The following is a 19,534-nucleotide window of genomic DNA, read 5'->3' on the forward strand; positions in this document are numbered from 1 at the left end:
AGAACTAATGCCAATACTCCTCAATTACTCCACAAAACAGAAGGAACATTGCCTAACTCTTTTATGAGGTCACAGTTACCCTGATACCTAAGCCACACAAAGACCCAACAAAGAAAGAAAATTGCAGAGCAATTTCCCTTACGAATATAAATGCAAAATTTCTCAATAAATACTTGCAAACCAAATCCAGGAACACTTTAAAAAAAGGAGAAATTGGGCTGGAGAGATGGCTAGTGGTTAAGAGCACTGACTGCTCTTCCAGAAGTCCTGAGTTCAATTCCCAGCAACCATATGGTGGCTCACAACCATCTGTAATGAGGTCTGGTGCCCTCTTCTGGCTTGCAGGCATACATGCAGGCAGAACACTGTATATATAATAAATCTTTTTTAAAAAAAAAGAAAAGAAAAGAAAAAAGGAGAAATTATGTAACACAATCAAGTTGGCTTCATCACAGAGATGCAGGGATGGATCAACATACAAAAAAAAAATAAATGGCCGGGCAATGGTGGTGCACACCTTTAATCCCAGCACTTGGGAGGCAGAGGCAGGCAGATCTCTGTGAGTTTGAGGCCAGCCTGGTCTACAGAGTGAGTTCCAGGAAAGGCGCAAAGCTACACAGAAAAACCCTGTCTCAAAAAACCAAAAAAAAAAAAAACCAAAAAACAAAAAAAATTAATAAATGTAACCCACAACATAAATAGACTGAAAGAAAAAAAACACATGATCATCTCATTAGATGTAGAAAAAGCCTTTGACAAAATCCAATATCCCTTCATGATACAAGTACTGGAGAGATTAGGTATATGAGTGACATACCCCAACATAATAAAGGTAATTTACAGCAAGCCCACAGCCAACATCAACCTAAACAGAGAGAAACTCAAAGCACTTCCACTAAATCAGGAACAAGACAAGGTGGTCCACTCTCTCCATAACTATTCAATACAGTACTTAAAGTCTTAACTAGAGCAATAAGACAACTGAAGGAGATCAAGGGAATACAAATAGGAAAGTAAGAAGTCAAATTATCTTTGTTTGCAGATGGTATGATTTTATACAACATAAATAACCGTCAAAACTACACCAGGAAACTTCTACAGCTGATAAACACTTTCAGCAAAGTATCAGGATACAAAAATCTATATACAGATGATAAGTGGACTGGGGAAGAAATCAGGTAAATAATACCTTTCACAATAACCTCAAATAAATAAATAAACTATGTTGGAGTGACATTAACCAAACAAGTGAAAGACTTGTATTATAAAAAGAACTTTAAGACAGTGAAGAAAGAAATTAAAAGGACATCAGGAGATGGAAAGATCTCCCATGCTCATGTATCAATAGGATTAATACAGTGAAAAATGACCATCCTACCAAACGCAATCCACAGATTTAATGCGATCCCCCTCAAAATTCCAACTCAATTAGTCACTGGATTTTATCGGGCATGTGGTTTACATTTGTCTTCCCACTTATTTGTATGTCTAGTATCTGTTTACTGAAGGAAAACTGGCTATAGTGAATAATGCAATGTCCTAATCTGGAATCCCTACTGTTCTGGGGATTATTGTGTCTTATTTTCACAGGCAATTAACTACCCTCAACTCAAGGTGCAAAACCATTCAACACACACACACACACACACACACACACACACACACACACACACCCCAACTCTGCCCTGTGATATGCAGCCGCTCAAATTTCTTTGTTCTTTTAGCCAACCTTCTGAAGGTTTCCCCCATACCTGTGCAGTTAGCAGTTAGTCAAGGAGTTGGGTAGTTCATACTCTTATTTGGAATTTAACCCTATCATTGGTCCCTTTGTTTTTTTTGTTTTTTTTTTTTTTTGGAGCTTTCTACCAACATTTTCAAGTTCTTTGTGTCTTCTGTACCATCTTCGGATACCTTGAACTGGTAAAACGTCTGCTTTCTACTGCCTATTGGTTTAGGAAGATACTCAGTTGGAGGAGAAACAATAAATTTAAACACCATATCAGGCGCTGTCCTGTCATTCCAGGATTGAGCTCTTTCTAATTTCTTCCTTTTTCCCGATGGGCTCTGTGGAGCCTCTTGTGTGCAAGTGTACTTAATGATCAGCCAGGGACTGAAGGCTTTAACATCATTCTTAGATGTTTCTTAGACATCTTAAAAATCGTCCTCTACTACAAGGAGATAAAGACATCCTGCCTTCCTGTGCAGGTTTGCATTCCCCAATTGAGTCTTTAACCAATCTAACATCACTTCGTGTAGCATGTGGATCCATTTTTATTTTTCACATGATGGTCAACTTGTCTATCTTCCCTCAGTGATCTACAGTGCCACCAATGTCATAAGTCAAGTGTCCATAGATGTTATTGGATCTGGGTGTTTCGCCTTGCCTGCTTGTCAGTGTGTACATTATAGTCACCTTTCTGTCGCTGTAACAAATACTTTGTATACTTATTTTGGCTCATAGTCCAGGGCCAATTGGGCCAATTCCTTTGGCTCTGTGGTAGCATTATAGCAAGAGAGTGCAGTAGAGGAAGCTATTCACTTCATGGGCAGAAGAAAGAGAAGGAAGAATGAATTGGGGTCCTAACATTCCATTCTAGGTCAAAGACTAGACTCCCTACTGCATCTGTCTCTAAAGTTTCTAGCACATCCCAGTAGCACCATGGGATGGTGACTAAACCTTTATTGGATCTCTGGGAGACACTTAGCTCAACCACAGCAACATGTTTATCCTTGGATTAATATTATATGGTATTGTTAATGCTTTCTAATAAATGTCAATTTAGTCAGACAGTTCTGCCTTTCTTTGACAATGCCTTCACTATTCTTACACTTTTGACTTTAGAATAAGTATGTCAAGTTTCTCACAGAGCCCTGCTTGGCTCTTGTGTGGAATTTCATCCCACCAACAGGCCAACTAGGAAGAAATAGCATTTTAGGGTACTAAGTCTTCTAGTCACTAACATGTTTGTTCTCGTTGTTTCTTTTTTTTTTTAATATTAATTTATTTATTATGTATACAGCATGTACGACTGCAGGCCAGAAGAGGGTACCAGATCTCATTACAGATGGTTGTGAGCCATCTACACATGCAATATTTATTTTTTTAAATATCATAAACTATAATCGGCAATGGACACTTACCTCAGCCTTGCTATACATAGGAACAAATATCCAACCAAGAACAAAGAGCATAAATATAGTCTGAAACCAAGAAAAAGCAGAAGTCAGAGCCCAGGTAGGTCAAGCACTTAAAGAGATGCAGGTTCAGTTACTGTCTGCAGATGTCAATAGACACACACACACACACACACATTTAAATGGTAACATGATCTTCTCCCCACCTGACTGATCTAACAGGTCTTGGTTCACTGTATTCCCTATGGTCCACAGCATGTATGCATTCTGTCTCCTGACTTACTAAGGAGAATGAAAACCAGCATAATCCTTTTGAAGAATCAAAGACTGACTCCTTTCATCTGTACTTTCCAAGACACCTGTAAAGGTCACTCGAGGTTAAAAGCAAGTTTTCGTGTGTGAGTCTCCTTCAGACAATGATCAAGTGGTCACTTGCTCAGAAGTTACTACTCACATTCCACTCAAGGGCCCCAACAGCAATTCCTGAAGCTGCGCCCATTCCAGCCAGGCCCATATAGTGGCCACTGCCAGTATTTGAAGAATAAATGGAAATGCCCATCTGAAAATCAGAAGATGAGACTGTGTGTCAGAACCATTGTTATATGTAACAAGAATTCGTGTTTACAGTTTGAGTGTGTCACTCAGTCATAGAGCACTGGCCTACAGTCTTAGTTAGGGTTTCTATTGCTGCAACCGAACACCAGGACCAAAAGCAAGTTGGGGAGGAGAGGGTTTATTTGGCTTAGACTTCCACATCGTATTCCATCACTGAAGGAAGTCAGGACAGGAACTGAAAGAAGGCAGGAACCTGGGAGCAGGAGCTGATGCAGAGGCCATGGAGGGGCGCTTACTATCTTGTGCCTCATGGCTTGCTCAGCCTGCTTTCTTATAGAACCCAGGGTTACCAACCCAGGCATGGCCACACCACAATAGGTTGGGTCCTTCCTTATCAATTACTAATTAAGAAAATGCCCTACAGGCTTGCTTAAAGCCCGATTTTATAAAGGCATTATCTCAACTGAGACTATGACCTCTCTGATGACTGTAGCTTGCGAAGTTTCAGAGGGAAGTTTGAGAGTCCCTCAAGGATTCTATTAGGCCAGGTGTGTGATATTTTGAACCAAGAATCTGTGGTATCTGGTTAAATAGGGCGGAAGAGTCAGCTGTGACTAACAATAGACTAGCCCCACTGAGGTGAAACTGTTGCATTGCTGGGATGCTTGATGCTGGTGAGCTGAAGCTGAAAAATCAGCTGTGTTAAATGAGACCAGCATCATGGTGAGTTTGGGGACATCCTGGGATATGTGAGACCTTGTCTCAAGACAAATAAGGAATGTTCAAAAAATGCAAATCCACGACTTTGACATTTTCTGCAGAGGGAATATCCCTTGGGCAGAATTCCTATGCCCAAACTTACTATGTAGCTGAGGATGACCTTGAACTTCTGATCCTCTTGCTTCCACCTCCCCAATGCTCAAATCACAGGTTTTATGGGATGGTAGGGGTGGAACCTGGGTTTGCACAGGCTAGGTGTACTGGCTGGTTTTGTGTGTCAACTTGACACAAGCTAGAGTCATCAGAAAGGAAGGAGTCTCAGTTGAGGAAAGCCCTCCATGAGATCCAGCTGTAAGGCATTTTTCAAATAGTGATCAATGGTTGAGGACCCACTCCATTATGGGTGGTGCCATCCCTGGGCTGGTGACCCTGGGTTCTATAAGAAAGCAAGCTGAGACCAGGCGGTGCTGGTGCACACCTTTAATCCCAGCACTCGGGAGGCAGAGCCAGGTGGATCTTTGTGAGTTCGAGGCCAGCCTGTTTTACAGAGTGAGATCCAGGACAGGCATCAAAACTACACAGAGAAACCCTGTCTCAAAAAACCAGGAAGAAAGAAAGAAAGGAAGGAAGGAAGGAAGCTATGGCCTCTGCATCAGCTCCTGCTCCCAGGTTCCTGCCTTCTTTCAGTTCCTGTCCTGACTTCCTTCAGTGATGAACTACAATGTGGAAGTGTGAGCCAAATAAACCCTTTCCTCCCCAACTTGCTTTTGGTCATGGCATTTCATCACAGCAATAGGAACCCTAGGATAACCTGGAATCAACTGAAATGAAAGCAGCTGGTCGCTCCTGTGAGGGAGTTTCTTGATCAGTTTATTTAAAGCAGGATGTAGTGGGTAGCCATTCCAGCTTTGATCTGGAAGTTCCAACCCCCATTGAGACTTCGGCAACTGTCACGCCTATAAGGCGGGGCCAAGGGAGGCGCCGGGGGACCCGAGATCTGGATCAGGGAGCGCTCTCTCCGTTCTGGGACCCTGGATGGTGGAGGTGGACCAAGCAGAACTCCAGAGAACACCGCTGGACTGTGATACACCTTCCCCAGACCCCGCGACCTACCTATCCCTTAATTTGTAAGTTACGCCATTAAATAAATCTCCTTTTAACTACGTGGAGTGGCCTTAATAATTTCACCCATATCAGGAAGTGTGAGGGACACCTTCTGGTGGCAGCTTGGATAAAAGGACGTGGAAGAAGGAAACCTTGCTGCCTGCTCGCCCTCACCGGCTCTGGCAAGTCCTAGCCTGTTGCTACAGCCTTTCTCCTTGGCTGATGTTAGAACCAGCTTCTGCGGGATTCCAACACAAGCGGAAGACCAGGAGCTCTCCTGGAGTCCTCCAGGCCTTCAGCACCGGGGTGGGACTGCTGAGACCTCCAGCTTCATGGACTGAGACGCTCCTGGACTCTCAGCCTTTCCAGAGTGAGACAGCCATTGTTGGGCTACCTCCTGTCAGCCTAGCTAATAAATCATACATACCCGCATATCATCAGTTCTGTTCTTCTAGAGACAGAACCTTAACAAATAAAATAAGCAAAACACTATTTAGGATGCAGACCATGATTCTACCTTCCACCTCTCCTCCTTCCATCCGGCTCCAAGCTATTCTGCACCACAAGCTGTGGTACATGGTGTCCCCTCTGCTCAGAATGCCTCCCACGCCATCTACTGGGAAAAGGCATATTCCACCTCAAATCCCACTTGCACGACTCTGCCTCTGAAAGATCTTTTCTGTGTTGCTATGTCCAATAAGTTCAAGTTTAGCTTCGTCTCTGTTTGGCCTGGGTACTTCTCAATAGACTTATTTTCTATAATGCACTGTAACTAGTCTAAAATTGAATATTGGGCTGGTGGTGGCTGGGTGGGTAGGAGTGATTGCTGCGAAAGTGTGAGGACCTGAGTTCAAACCTTACCACCTGCCTAGAAAAACAGGTATGGCTGCTGTGCATCCCTGTGGGGAGCAGAGACAGGAGAATTGCTGGGGGCTCACTAGCTGCCAGCCTAGCTCCAGGTTCAGTGACAGAGACCTTGTGTCGAGGGAGGAAAGCGAAGAGTAAGGACGCAGGACCCTTAAGGTCCTTCCCCGGCCTATGTTCATGCCCAGGTACTTACACACCTGCACACACATGTGCACACACAATTAGAATGTTTAAGATGCAGCCTACTTTCCATTCTGCACTTTCATGTGACAGAGTTAGGAAAGAAAATACTTAGACATTAAATAAATTGCCAACTAAAAGTAATTGGTGGTTTATTATACCAATTGTTACCCCAGCACTCAGGAGGCTAAAGCAGGAAGATTGGGAGTTCAAGGCCAGCCTGGGCTACATAGCAAGATTGTGCCTGTAAAAAAAAGAAAGAAAGAAAAGAAAAAAAGAAATTCCTGATTTAGCAACTTCAAATTATTTTGGATTTAAGACATATAAGTTAAAATAATAAACAAGCCAACACAGGCTGAATAGTGGTGGCACACACCTTTAATCCTAGCATTGGAGAGGCAGAGGCAGGTGGATCTCTGGTCTAAAGAATGAGTTCCAGGACAGCCAGGGCTATTACACCAAGAAACCCTGTCTTGAAACAAAACAAGCCAACACAGAAAGCCCCAAGCAAACAGCCACATACAAGTTTACTCACCAACCACCATGGCAGGTTTTGGCCAGCCAGGAAGAAGTCTTCTACTGTCCCACGTCTTTGTGACAGTACAGCCTGAAACGGAAATACTCTGGTGGAATACGATTCATAGAGAAGAGCGGGACGGTATATGTTGGTCCTACTATTCTGCAGCTAATTAACTTCAAGCTAAATCACTAAGAGCTGGTGTGTAGGACTCTCCAAATACATTAGTAGGGAAAGACAGCTGCAGACTAATGTGTAATTTGATCACGTTTTATGAAAAGAACATATAGAATATACATTTTGTATCTGCATGCTTGCCCAAGCACTGAGAAAATGGAGAAAAGATGCAATCTCCAGTTACCTCAGAAAGAAGAGATGGATGAGGGAAGAAAAATAGGTTATTATGTAAATCTTCATGTACATTCTGCTTGTTACACTGAAGGGTAATTTGGTAATTAACAACAGTATATGACTTTATTTAAGACAAACAAAAGCCGGATGTAGTGGCACACACCTTTAATCCTAACACTCGGGGGCAGAGGCAGGTGGATTTCTGTGAGTTTGAGGCCAACCTGGTCTACATAGTGAGTTCCAGGCCAGCCAGAGCTACAGAGTGAGACCCTGTCTAGGAAAAATAAAGATAATATAAAGAAGGGATCAAAACATGCCAGACATCCATACATGTTTTACATCTCCCAGAAGCAGGAACAATAGGTTACCTGGTTCTCAAATCTTGGCCAGACATGGGTTAGGCCAAAAGTAATCTGGGGTGCAGGGAGGATTCCTAACAATAGCACTGGAGGAAGGACCCCAGAATTGATGCTCAAAGACTAAGAATCCCTGCCCCCTGGAAACAGCCTGTCCATGACCGAAGCCAGCGAAGACAGACATTGTTTGAGTGTTATGGATGTGCATTCAGGACTTCCCTTCCTGTTTGGAATAGACCCTGTGCTCTCATCCCTTGGTGTTGGTGGGGAATTAGTTCCAGGAGCCCTTGTGAATACGACATTTGAGGATGCTCAAGTCCATCACATGTCAGACAGCTCTAGGTTCGCATCTGAGCTCCACCATCGTCTGCTTCTTTCTTAACCTTTCCGTGTCTCAGTTCAAGTCAAAGTGGAGTCCTGCCTGGGTGTGCATGGAGACTTAGTTCCTAGGCTCTTTCAGCTCAAATCTCTTCTATAAAAGTCATATAACATTTGGATACAACCTTCAGTACATGCTTTTGTATGCTTTACATTGCCTCTAGATTATAAGTTAGGCATTATAATACTTAATTACTGTAAATAATCCTAAATATCCAATACAAATGAAAGACAATCTCAAATACTTTCAGCGTGATTGGCCAGATCTGCAGATGGGGAACTCCTGGAGAGAGAGTTCAGAGTGGGTTTGTTGTTGTTGTTGTTGTTGTTGTTTTGTGTTTTCCAAGACAGGGCTTCTCTGTGTAAGTTTGCGCCTTTCCTGGAACTCACTCTGTAGCCCAGGCTGGCCTCCAACTCACAGAGATCCTCCTGCCTCTGCCTCCAGAGTGCTAGGATTAAAGGCATGCGCCGCCACCGCCGGGCTGAGATTCAGAGTGTTAGAGCCGCATATTTGTGTCAGTTGCCGTCATCATCATGACTCTAACAAGGACTTTCAAATTACCATTCAGGTTTGGGGTTCTAGGCAGCAGAGGCAGGCATATTTGAATTACTTGACTATTATTTCGTGGGGGGGGGGGGGGGGGGTAATAGGACACAGGAAGGGAAAATGGTCCAGAATGCTTTTGTTGACGAAGTAGCTGAGGTTTGGTTGGAAGGGTGGGGAGGGGCTAGGCAAAGGATGGGCAGGGCCATCCCCTCTGAAGCGCCAGGATGCTAGGTGCAGGCCAGGTCTCTGCGGGAAGGAAGTGGTGGTACACACCCGCCCAGGGGTCACGTCATACCCACATCCCGAAGAACAGAACCAAGAGGAAGTACGAAGTCATCACCAGTGTATCCATGGTGCTGTGGATACTTAAGTCCACGGTGCTCGGATCCCTGGTGAAGCCATGCTCGCTCTTCAGGGAGGCCATGGCAGCGTTTCTGAGCCAGCCAAGCACTTGCAGCCACAACACTGCAACGGTTCTGGACCCAGGTCGGCTCTGGTTCGCAAGGCATCCTGGGAAGAGCCACGAAACAGCCTTGGTGGTTCCCAGCAGGCTCTGCGGCCTAATTCTTCCCAAGCATAGACTTCTTCCCTTTCTTTTAGTCTTGGTCCGATTAAACACACACACACACACACACACACACACACACACACGCACGCACGCACGCACGCACGCACGCACGCGCACACGCACATGCACGCACACACGAAAGAGGAGGAGGGAGAGAGAGAAAGAGGAGAGACGGAGACACAGACAGACAGACAGACACCAACACCGAGACCCACCCTTTTTGGCTGCCAGGTCAGTCCCAATGCTGTCTCTCCATTAGCCACACATGGTCATCCTCAGCTAAATTTGGGCGCAGGTGGGATTAACGTAGGACAACCGAAGGAGGGTCCTGAATGGTGTCTTTACAAGCTATATAGGATTCTGGGGCAGAGACTGAAACTAGGAGCATCGCTCCTATCTTAAAAAAACAAAAAAATAGCCGGGCGGTGGTGGCGCACGCCTTTAATCCCAGCACTCGGGAGGCAGAGCCAGGCGGATCTCTGTGAGTTCGAGGCTAGCCTGGTCTACAGAGTGAGTTCCAGGAAAGGCGCAAAGCTACACTGTCTCGAAAAAACGGGGAAAAAAAACAGTGTTTCTATTTTGATCATAGTAGTTTTTTTTTATTAGTTTTTATTAAAATGTTGTATCAAAATGGTATCTACCTAATTTCCGAGGTTTTCTTTTCTTTTTGGCACTTCCTTAAACTGTGTGCCAAGGCAATTCTTCCCTTTATTGCGGTCACAGCTCTCGGTGGTAGGGTTGATCACAGGAGCTTCTCAGTCTTGTGCAATTCAACTTTTTAAATTATTTGTTTTCTCTGTATGGGTATCTTGCCTACCTGTATGTCCCGTGTACCACAGGCATGCCTGGTGTCCTCAGAGGCCAGGAGATGGTCTTCAGACCCCCTAGAACTGGAATTATGGATGATTGTGAGTGCTGGGAATGGAACCTAGGTTCTCTGGAAGACTAGCCAATGCTCTTAACCACTGAGCTATCTCTCCAGCCCTTGTAAATCAATTTTGAAGTATTTTTTCTTTCTTTGCGTGAGTGGATAAGTACTGGGATGGAACCCCAGACCTGGTGCATGCTCTGTGTGGGTAGGTACTGGGATGGAACCCCAGACCTGGTGCATGCTGTGTGTGGGTAGGTACTGGGATGGAACCCCAGACCTGGTGCATGCTGTGTGTGGGTAGGTACTGGGATGGAACCCCAGACCTGGTGCATGCTGTGTGTGGGTAGGTACTGGGATGGAACCCAGTCCATCAATGGTTTTCTCCCAACAGAAGTGCCAAGAACCCAATAGTTGTTTAGTCCACCAGACTGGATGTCTCAGCTGATCTTCATGTTGGGATCCTAAAGAAGTAGGTTCTAATACCAATGAAGGAATGCCTCCACAGCAGGATAGATGAACTGGCCAGGGATAGTGAGGGCAAGCAGGCAAAAAGCAAAGCTTTCTTCTTCCATGTCCTTTTAGTAGACTGCCACCAAAAGTTGTAACCTGGATTTAGGACCAGTCTTTATACCGCAAAAGATCCAGATTTAGGGTAGCTCTTCCAAATGATCTAATCAAGAACAATCCCTCACAGGAGTGCCCAGCTGCTTGGGTTTTAGTTGATTCCAGATGTGGCCAAGCTGACAACCAAGATTTGTACATCACATGATGTACAAATGTATCTAATATGTATAATAACAGAATACTTGTTTAGTCAAGGCCAGTAGACATCAGCCAGAGACTAAGAGCAGGACTACCCAAATGGCAAGGATTTATGTATACATGGTAGTAATTAGAAATATTAAGATTTTAAGAGCCAGAACACCAGGAAGTCTGCAGTGAAACAGTCTCTCCTCCAGAAAGGGAGTGGATCCGGATGGGCAGGGAAGTGGGGACAAAGTGGGAGGAGTAGAGGGAGGGGAAATTGTAATCAGGATATAGTGTATGAGAAAATGAGAAAAATCTATAAAAGACAAAAACATTGCAACACAATTTGATAGTTATGTATTGCTGTAAGAAGGCAAATATTCTTATCATTTTCCCAATACGTCTTTTCAGTCTTATGTTAAAATAGACACCTGCTAAATTCTCTTAATTGTTGTGTTCTCTGTATCAGATATAAATGATTGTGTGAACATCCAGAGGACCAGTATGCCAACTTAGATCAAAACCGCTGCCTTCCAGTTCCGTGGCTTTTCTGGTTTATGACAGTAACCTTGGGGTGGGTCTAACCTGCATGACCCTGTCCTTCTCTTCAGCAACAGGACTTGTTCTTGGGGTGTTGAAGCACAAAGACACTCCAACTATGAAGGCCAATTATACAACTCTCAACTGCATCCTGCTCTTCTCCCTCACATTCTGCTTTCTCTCCTCCTCCTTTATATTGGATATCACAACATGGTCGCCTGTGTCTTACAGGATACTTCTTTTGAAATTCTGTTTTCTGTGGTTCTTTCCAATGTGTTGGCCACACCATTGCTGTGCTTCTGGCTTTCAAGCTTACGGGTTCCAGAAGAAAGACGAGGGATGCACAAGTGTCAGGAGACCCTAAATTCATCCTTCCCATCTGTGTGGTGGGTCCAACTTACCTTCTCTGTAATGTTAGAACAGCTCCTTCTTTTGTTGACACAGATGTACATCTGGTCACATCATCATTCTGTGAAACAAGGTCTCACTCACTATTTTCTCTTGTGCTCTGGGATACCTGGGCTCTCTGGCCACAGGAAGCTTCACTATGGCTTTCTTTGGTAGGATACTACCTGACACTCTCCATGAAGATAGATTCCTGACCTGGTCTCTGCAATGTCTGGATGACTTGCCAGCTCATCTACCACAGCACCAAGTAAAAAGTTACGGTCACTGGAAAGGCCTTTCCTTCCTGACCTCTGATATTTCTTGGATGCATCTTTTTCCCAAAATGTCTTTTTTTTTTTTTTTTTTTTTTTTTTTTTTTTTTTTTTTGGCTAAGCTCCAGTAAACAACGTTTTTAAATTTTCAGGAGTACCCATGAAGTGGATCATACTGGAAGCAAAAAAAAAAAAATCTAATTTTTTAATCACAGATTAGATATTAAATTGGGAATTTTTAGTGCTGGTGGTATAGGGGATGAATTGGATGAAGGGTTTGGGAGTTGGATTTGATGAAAATATGTGACATGCATGTATGATATTCTCAATAAAAAATTCCAGGGAGAAAGAGAGAGAGAGAGAGAGAGAGAGAGAGAGAGAGAAATCCTAATTGGTCTTATAATAAAAACCCAGAGCCAGATATTGGGGTAAATGCTGAAAGATCAGAGGAAACAAAGGGACAAGCCATGGCCACATCTCACCTCTCCAACTCCTCAGCTGAAAGGGGAAGATCCCATCTCCAAGAAGCATCTGACTGAATGCCCCTGAGTTCTCAGCAGAAAGGAACTGAGCTCCTGTCTCCTCCCGCCTTACATGCCTTTCTCCACCCAGCCATCTCACTTCCTAGTCCTGGGATTAATGGCATGTGTGCGTCCCAAATACTGGGAGCAAAGGCATGAGATCCCAAGTGCTGGGATTAAAGGTGTGTGCCACCACTGCCTGGCTCTGTTTCTTTTAGACTGGATTAATCTCACGTAGTCCAGGGTGGCTTTGAACTCACAGAGATCCACATGGATCTCTGCCTCCCAAGTGCTGGGATTAAAGGTGTGTGCCACCACTGCCTGGCTTCTATGTTTAATCTAGTAGCTTGTTCCTTTGTTTCTCTGTTAGAGTACAAACAAAATATCACCACAGAAAGAAAAAGGTCTCTCCTAGAAATGGATGCATAAACAAGACTGGAATAATGGCACTATCAATGGATGTGTTGATGTGGAAGGGGGAATTTTTCATAGCACCCCACCTCTACACAAAGAACTAATGCTGGGAGAAGGAAAATTAGCCTCTCCCAGAGATGAGCCCCCTTGCTGGTTGTTCAATGCAAAGTGGTCAGCCCTGTAACCATACACACACAGAAAACAAAACAGACTCAGCAAGTTGTATATTTATATTTTTTATTTGGTTATATATGCAAGTTGTATATGAATATATATTTGTATATATGTATGTATATTGTTCATACATGTGCATGTATGTGTGTGTGTGTGTCTGTAACATTCGTAATAAAAGAAAAAGAGGCTATCAACTTGAGAGTGTAAGGAATAAGAGGGGTTAGTTTGAGGCAGGCTCCCTGGGAGGGGCTGTAATGAAGTAATATAATTCTATTTCAACTAAAAACATATGGAAACCTGCTACTGCAGAAGCTTCCTAAAATACATACATATATGAAAGACATCTAACTGGAGTCACCAAATAATAAGCAATGCTCCAACTAGACATCTTATGCCAACAAGTAAAACCTGCTGTGCTAGGAATGAGTTATTCCAGTTGAGTTGTTGGCCAAAGGGGCCCCATGGGTTCCCCAAATGTCTCAGGCTATTGCCAAGGCTATTGATAACTCTCCACACAAACCAATGGTAAGGCCCTATTGGTGAAGACAATGCCTACATGACTCACGGAACACAGAGAAGTCAAGCTGGTGCCTAACTAGAGCCTTCACTGACTAGTTTTCACAGTACTGAAAGGTACTCTCCATACTACCGGGGGAGAAAGGTAATCATCAACCCAGCTACAAATCCTGCAGTCTACACAGTGACCTGACCTGCCTGCAAGATATATTGCTGCAAAAGAGGCACAAATGTTATGGGGGTCACCAACCACTTCCTGCTTGTCTTTAAGGCCATGACATGGAGCCTATGCCTGACACTGCTTGGGAGCTAATACCCTGAGACTAGATCGGCCATGGACCCAGGGGCAAACCAGACACTATTGTTCTGCTAAAGGGACACAGCAATACATTGACTTGTAATGACATTCTGCTGTCCCCATAGATCAGTGCCTCACTCTGCCATCATCAGAGAAGCTTCTCCTAGCAGTGGATGGGAACTAGCATAGAGACCCACAAATGGAAAATGTTCAAAGAGTGAGAGATTTTGGAACACAGATTTAGGAATACTCCTAAATGGGAGGTCTTCATCAAAACCCTCCCCTCAAGGCTCAGGGATCTATGTGGGAGGAGTTCGGTCAAAAGACATCTTAGAAAACACCACAAACAAGAACAAAAAAGACAAGACTTAATACACACTGCTCAATATTAGCTCTTAATACCGACTATTCCCTAATACACACACACACACACACACACACACACACACACACACATATATATTAATTAGAAGATTAGAAAACAAGATCCAAGCCAGGTGGTGGTGGCGCACGCCTTTAAGCTCAGCACTCAGGAGGCAGAGGCAGGCAGATCTCTGTGAGTTCAAGGCCAGCCTGGTCTGCAGAACTAGTTCCAAGATGCTCAAAGCTACACAAAGAAACCCTGTCTCAAAAAACAAAGAGACAAATAAACAGGACTCATCTTTTTGCTGCCTCCAAGAAACACACTTTACCATCAAAGATAGATTTACCTTACGGCAAAAAAAGTGAGAAAAGGTATTCTAACCAAATATAACTATCTTATTTTCTTTTGTCATAACAAAACACCATGAGGCGGGCGGTGGTGGCGCACGCCTTTAATCCCAGCACTGGGAGGCAGAGCCAGGCGGATCTCTGTGAGTTCAAGGCCAGCCTGGACTACCAAGTGAGTTCCAGGAAAGGCACAAAGCTACACAGAGAAACCCTGTCTCGAAAAACCAAAAAAAAAAAGAAAAAAAAAAAAAAAAAACACCATGACTAAGGCAACTTATAAAATAAAGCACTTAATTTGTAGTTCACAGTTCCAGAAGGTAGTAAAGTTCATGATCACCAAGGAGCATGGCAGCGGACAGGCAAGCATGGCACTGGAGCAATAGATGAGAGCTTGCATGCTGAGACAATCACAAGGCAGAGACAGAGCTCACCCCCAGTGACACACCTCCACCAACGAGGCCACACCTCCTAATCCTTTCCAAACAGTTCCACTGATTGCAGACTAAGCATTCAAATATATGCGTTTAGCAGGCCATTCTCATTCAAACCACCACAGGAACCAAGAAACAGGCATAGGTATTCTAATATCAGACAAAATAGACTTCAGCCCAAAACTTGTCAGGAGAGTTAAACAGGTTCACATCAAACTCATTCAATGATCCACCAAGTGGAGATTACAATTCTAAACATGCATGCAGCAAACAAGCGGCATCCAATTTTATAAAAGAAATTCTGTTAGATCTAAAACCACAGATTAACACTATTACAGTGATAGTGGGTGATTGCAATACTCTACTCTACATAAACAGGTCACCTGGACCAAAACTAAACAGGGAAACCCTGGAATTAAATAACATAGTAAATTAGATGGACCTAGCATATCTACAAAACATCCCACTAAACACTAAAGAATACATATTCTTCTCAGAAGCCCATGGAACTTTCTTCAAAATAGACATATTAGGATACAAGTCAAGTCACAATAAATATAGGAAAACTGAAATCACATCTTGCATTCTGTCTGATCCCTGGAACAAAGCTGGATAGCAATAGCAATAGAAACTATAGAAAGTACACAAACTCGTGGAAATGAAACAATACATGAGTTTGTAGCACTTAGTGCCTACTTAAAAAAAATTTTGAGATCTCAAATTAACAACTTAATAGTGCACCCAAAGGCCTTGGAATACAAGAATAAGCACTACTCCAAAATAGTAAATGGGAAGAGATAATCAAAATCAGGCCTGAAATTTAAAAATATAAAAGCTAAATAAATAAATAAAGGAATAAAATAAAAAAACTAAGAATTAATGAAACAAAAAGTTGCTTCTTTGAAAGGTTCAACAAACCTTTAGCCAAATTAACCAAAAGAAAGAGAGGGAAGACCTAACTTAATAAAATTAGAAATGAGTAAGAGCCAGGCAGTGGTGTCACACACCTTTAATCCCAGCACTTGGGAGACAGAGGCAGGCAGATCTTTGTGAGTTTGAGGCCAGCCTGGGCTACAGAGCAAGATCCAGGAAAGGCACAAAGCTACACAGAGAAACCCTGTCTCAAAAAAAAAAAAAAAAAAAGGAAAAGAAATGAATAAGAAGAGCTTTTCTAAAACACTGAGGAAATTCAGAGAATCATAAGGATATATCAATAACAAACATACCAAGAGAGAAATCAGGGAAACGATGCCCTTCACAATAGGCTCAAAAATATTTTGGAATAATCTAACCAAGGAAATGAAAAAAGACTACAATGAAAATGTTAAGAGCCTTTAATTCTAGTATTCAGGAGGTAGAGGCAAGCAGATCTCTAAGTTTAAGGACAGTTTGGTCTACAGAGCGAGTTCCAGGACAGCCAGGGCTACACAGAGAAACCCTATCTCAACCTCCACCCCCCCTCGACATACACACACGTGCGCTCGCGCGCGCACACACACACACACACACACACACACACACACACACACACACACACACAAATGTTAAAGTATTGAAGAAAGAAACTGAAAAAGATACCAGGAGGTAGAAATGCCTCACTTGCTCATGGATCCTTAGGATTAATATTGTAAAAATGACTATCCTACCAAAAGCAATCTATAGGTCTAATTGTCGGGGCCAATCCACTTGCAGACGTCCGACAACTTAGCTATCTAGTGGTCACTAGGTTAGATTGCCAGGATTTGTGACCCAATATCTGAGAGAATAATTGACTTTGTGGTCAGTCAGAAGGTTGTGATCTTGGACTCAGCGGTCCATTTAAATAAGCTGGGTGATCAGTCCACAGTACCCAGCTTCCTTAGTGTTCCCAAAAGTAGTTTTATCTAAAATTCTGGTTTGATCACTAAGGCTCACACTTCCACCACCTTGTCATCTTCTGTGAAGTTTATGAAAATCCTAGAACATATGAGGGATGGTCATGTTTGAAAAGGACAACTTTGTGGCCTGCAAGAATGAGAGTCTGCATTCATCTGCATGGGGATCCACCTGAAATCAGAAACTTTCCTCTCTACGACACCATGAGGGGAGTGGAAAGATGGCAGGCTGGCATGATGGTGTCTTCCTTTTTTTATCTGAAAAGGTAGAGAGCTGGGCTTCCAGCTTCGCTCTATGTTTTGCAGCCTGTGAAGCCTGGGCAGCCTGAGTACCATGTGCAGAGTGTGCAGCCTGAGCATGCAGTCTGAGCAGCCTATGAAGCCTGAGCATGCAGCCTGAGCAGCCTATGCAGCCTGAGCATGCAGCCTGAGCATGCAGCCTGAGCAGCCTATGCAGCCTGAGCATGCAGCCTGAGCATGCAGCCTGAGCATGCAGCCTGAGCATGCAGCCTGAGCATGCAGCCTGAGCAGCCTATGCAGCACATGCATGCAGTCTGAGCAGCCTATGCAGCATGTGCATGCAGTCTGAGCATGCAGCCTGAACAGTCTACACAGTCTATGCAATTCTTGAGCATGCAGTTGGCCCAGCGAGTTTTACTAGAGCCACCCCCAAAGCATTTACAAATGTGTCTTTGTTGGAGCCTAAATGGCCACCAGAAATCTTTGATTTCTTCTGCACACCCCTGGATAGCCTTCTGCGACACAGCTATCCTGACTGAATCTTCCTAATCCTAGTAGACTTTGTCCTCTACTTCACTTCTTCAAGAGAGGAGAAAGTGACACACACATACACACACACACACACACAGAGAGAGAGAGAGAGAGAGAGAGAGAGAGAGAGAGAGAGAGAGAGAGAGAGAGAGAGTTAGTTTAATGGAACAATCCCTATTTAGCTAACCGATTGATGTCTACTTGTACCAGGGGCATATGCTTGAATGTGTATTCTCTCCCTGCTTTCCTCCATTCTCTTATTCAAGTCCCATCTGGCTACAAAGGGTCATAGCTCAGTGCCACATATTGACACACCTCCTTGATGGTACCCCTTATTCCCCATCTCCCACTCATTTCTGAAAGAAGGTGTTTTCATTTTACTTTGAGTTTTAGTTCAGTCACAGCAGCAGTATGGCGTTGTTCCCAACCCCCACCCCCTTTTATTCTGGGCCACTTTGATGCCCTGTTATGTTAACCAGTGTCCAGTCAGGAAACAAATCCCATTAGCAATTTAAATGGAAACTTTTAAGAATTATTAACTCATGGAAAATATAAAAAAGCTTTCCACGTATAAAAAAGCATAAAAGAGATTCTAAGAAGCTCGCGAATGGCCAACTGAAAAAGAAGTTACTATGATGAGGAAAGATTGCCAGGTGAAGAACTAAGCCCCTTGGGGGATTCTCCTCAAAGCTGAGACCCAGGCCTTTACTGAGAGAACATGGTTCTGTCGAGCTGATGGTGTCATGCAGGCTGATGGGAGCAAAGAGCTGATCCACAGAACTAACTGGTTATTGCCAGAAGGTGGGTCCACAGAGTGGCCTTTTCCGGCTGACAGGTGGGGTGCCTGGAGCAGGTATGTCAGAGCAGCTTGTAGTGTGGGGAGATGGTGCCTGGGGGTTCAGTGGTGCTGTGCTGGGGAAGCAACAACTAACTTTCTCCCGGATCTGACTTTAGGGATCTGGGAAACAGAGTCCCAGGCTAGGAAGGAGCCTTCTCTATGAACACCTTCAAAGGGAGGGAGAACGTTTGGGAGTCAGCAATCTGTTGGTGCCCCAAAAGAAATTCTGGTACCCAAGGGCTCAGAGTAATAGTTTTGCTTTTACAGGGTCCCCAGCTATCTTACGGTAGGTTGGGGTACGAAAGACTGAGATATGGAAAGCCAAGGTTCTGTGTGAACTCAGAGGGAACCTTCCTTCCAAAGAAAGGTTCTGAAGTATGGGGGCAACTTCCAAGACCCTAGAAGTAGACCACGAACAAATGGGACAAATGTCCCTGGTTATGTCCACTGAGAAATGCTGCAGCGACTGCTTCAGATTGAGGCTCCCTATGGAAACTCTCGGCCTAGGAGTCGCCGAGGACAATATTGCTCCAGGAGATAGGTTCTTACTCTAACCCAGGAGGCAGATCACTCCACACTGACATAGAGGGAGACCTGTGGGGTCTCCCCAAGCACTGAGGCTTCCCTAGAAAGGATGGGCACATTTAAAGAGAGAAACGCCCTCTGAGATAAGGGATTCCTTTTCCTCTTCCCACGTCCTAGGACAAGTCTGAATTTACTTGGCCTCCCCACCAGGTGTCGCTGTCTACTCATAAAAAGCAAAAAAAAAAAAGGACTAAAATGGCTTTTTTATTTTTAATCAATTTATTTATTTGAATTTTAGATAGGGACTCACAGTGTAGCTTTGGCTGTCATGGAATTTGCTATTTAGACCAGGATGTTCTCGAACTC

At 43.8% G+C, this 19,534-nt stretch overlaps 1 protein-coding gene across 2 annotated transcripts in view; it reads right to left on the reverse strand.

Annotated features, from left to right (window-relative positions):
* Window positions 1–9,216, reverse strand: part of LOC131926092 (sodium/glucose cotransporter 1-like) — a 54,083-nt gene extending 44,867 nt beyond the window's left edge. For both annotated transcript variants that reach the window (XM_059281394.1, XM_059281393.1), the window contains exons 1-4: window positions 9,006–9,216; window positions 7,097–7,168; window positions 3,590–3,694; window positions 3,142–3,201 (exon numbers count right to left, since the gene is read on the reverse strand). In XM_059281394.1, the coding sequence (XP_059137377.1) occupies window positions 3,142–3,201; window positions 3,590–3,694; window positions 7,097–7,168; window positions 9,006–9,134 (366 nt within the window). In that variant the 5' untranslated portion in view covers window positions 9,135–9,216. The remainder of the gene's footprint in view (window positions 1–3,141; window positions 3,202–3,589; window positions 3,695–7,096; window positions 7,169–9,005) is intronic.
* Window positions 9,217–19,534: the final 10,318 nt, after the last annotated feature.

Source organism: Peromyscus eremicus, chromosome 16_21 (assembly GCF_949786415.1).
Source record: "Peromyscus eremicus chromosome 16_21, PerEre_H2_v1, whole genome shotgun sequence".
NCBI lineage: Eukaryota > Metazoa > Chordata > Mammalia > Rodentia > Cricetidae > Peromyscus > Peromyscus eremicus.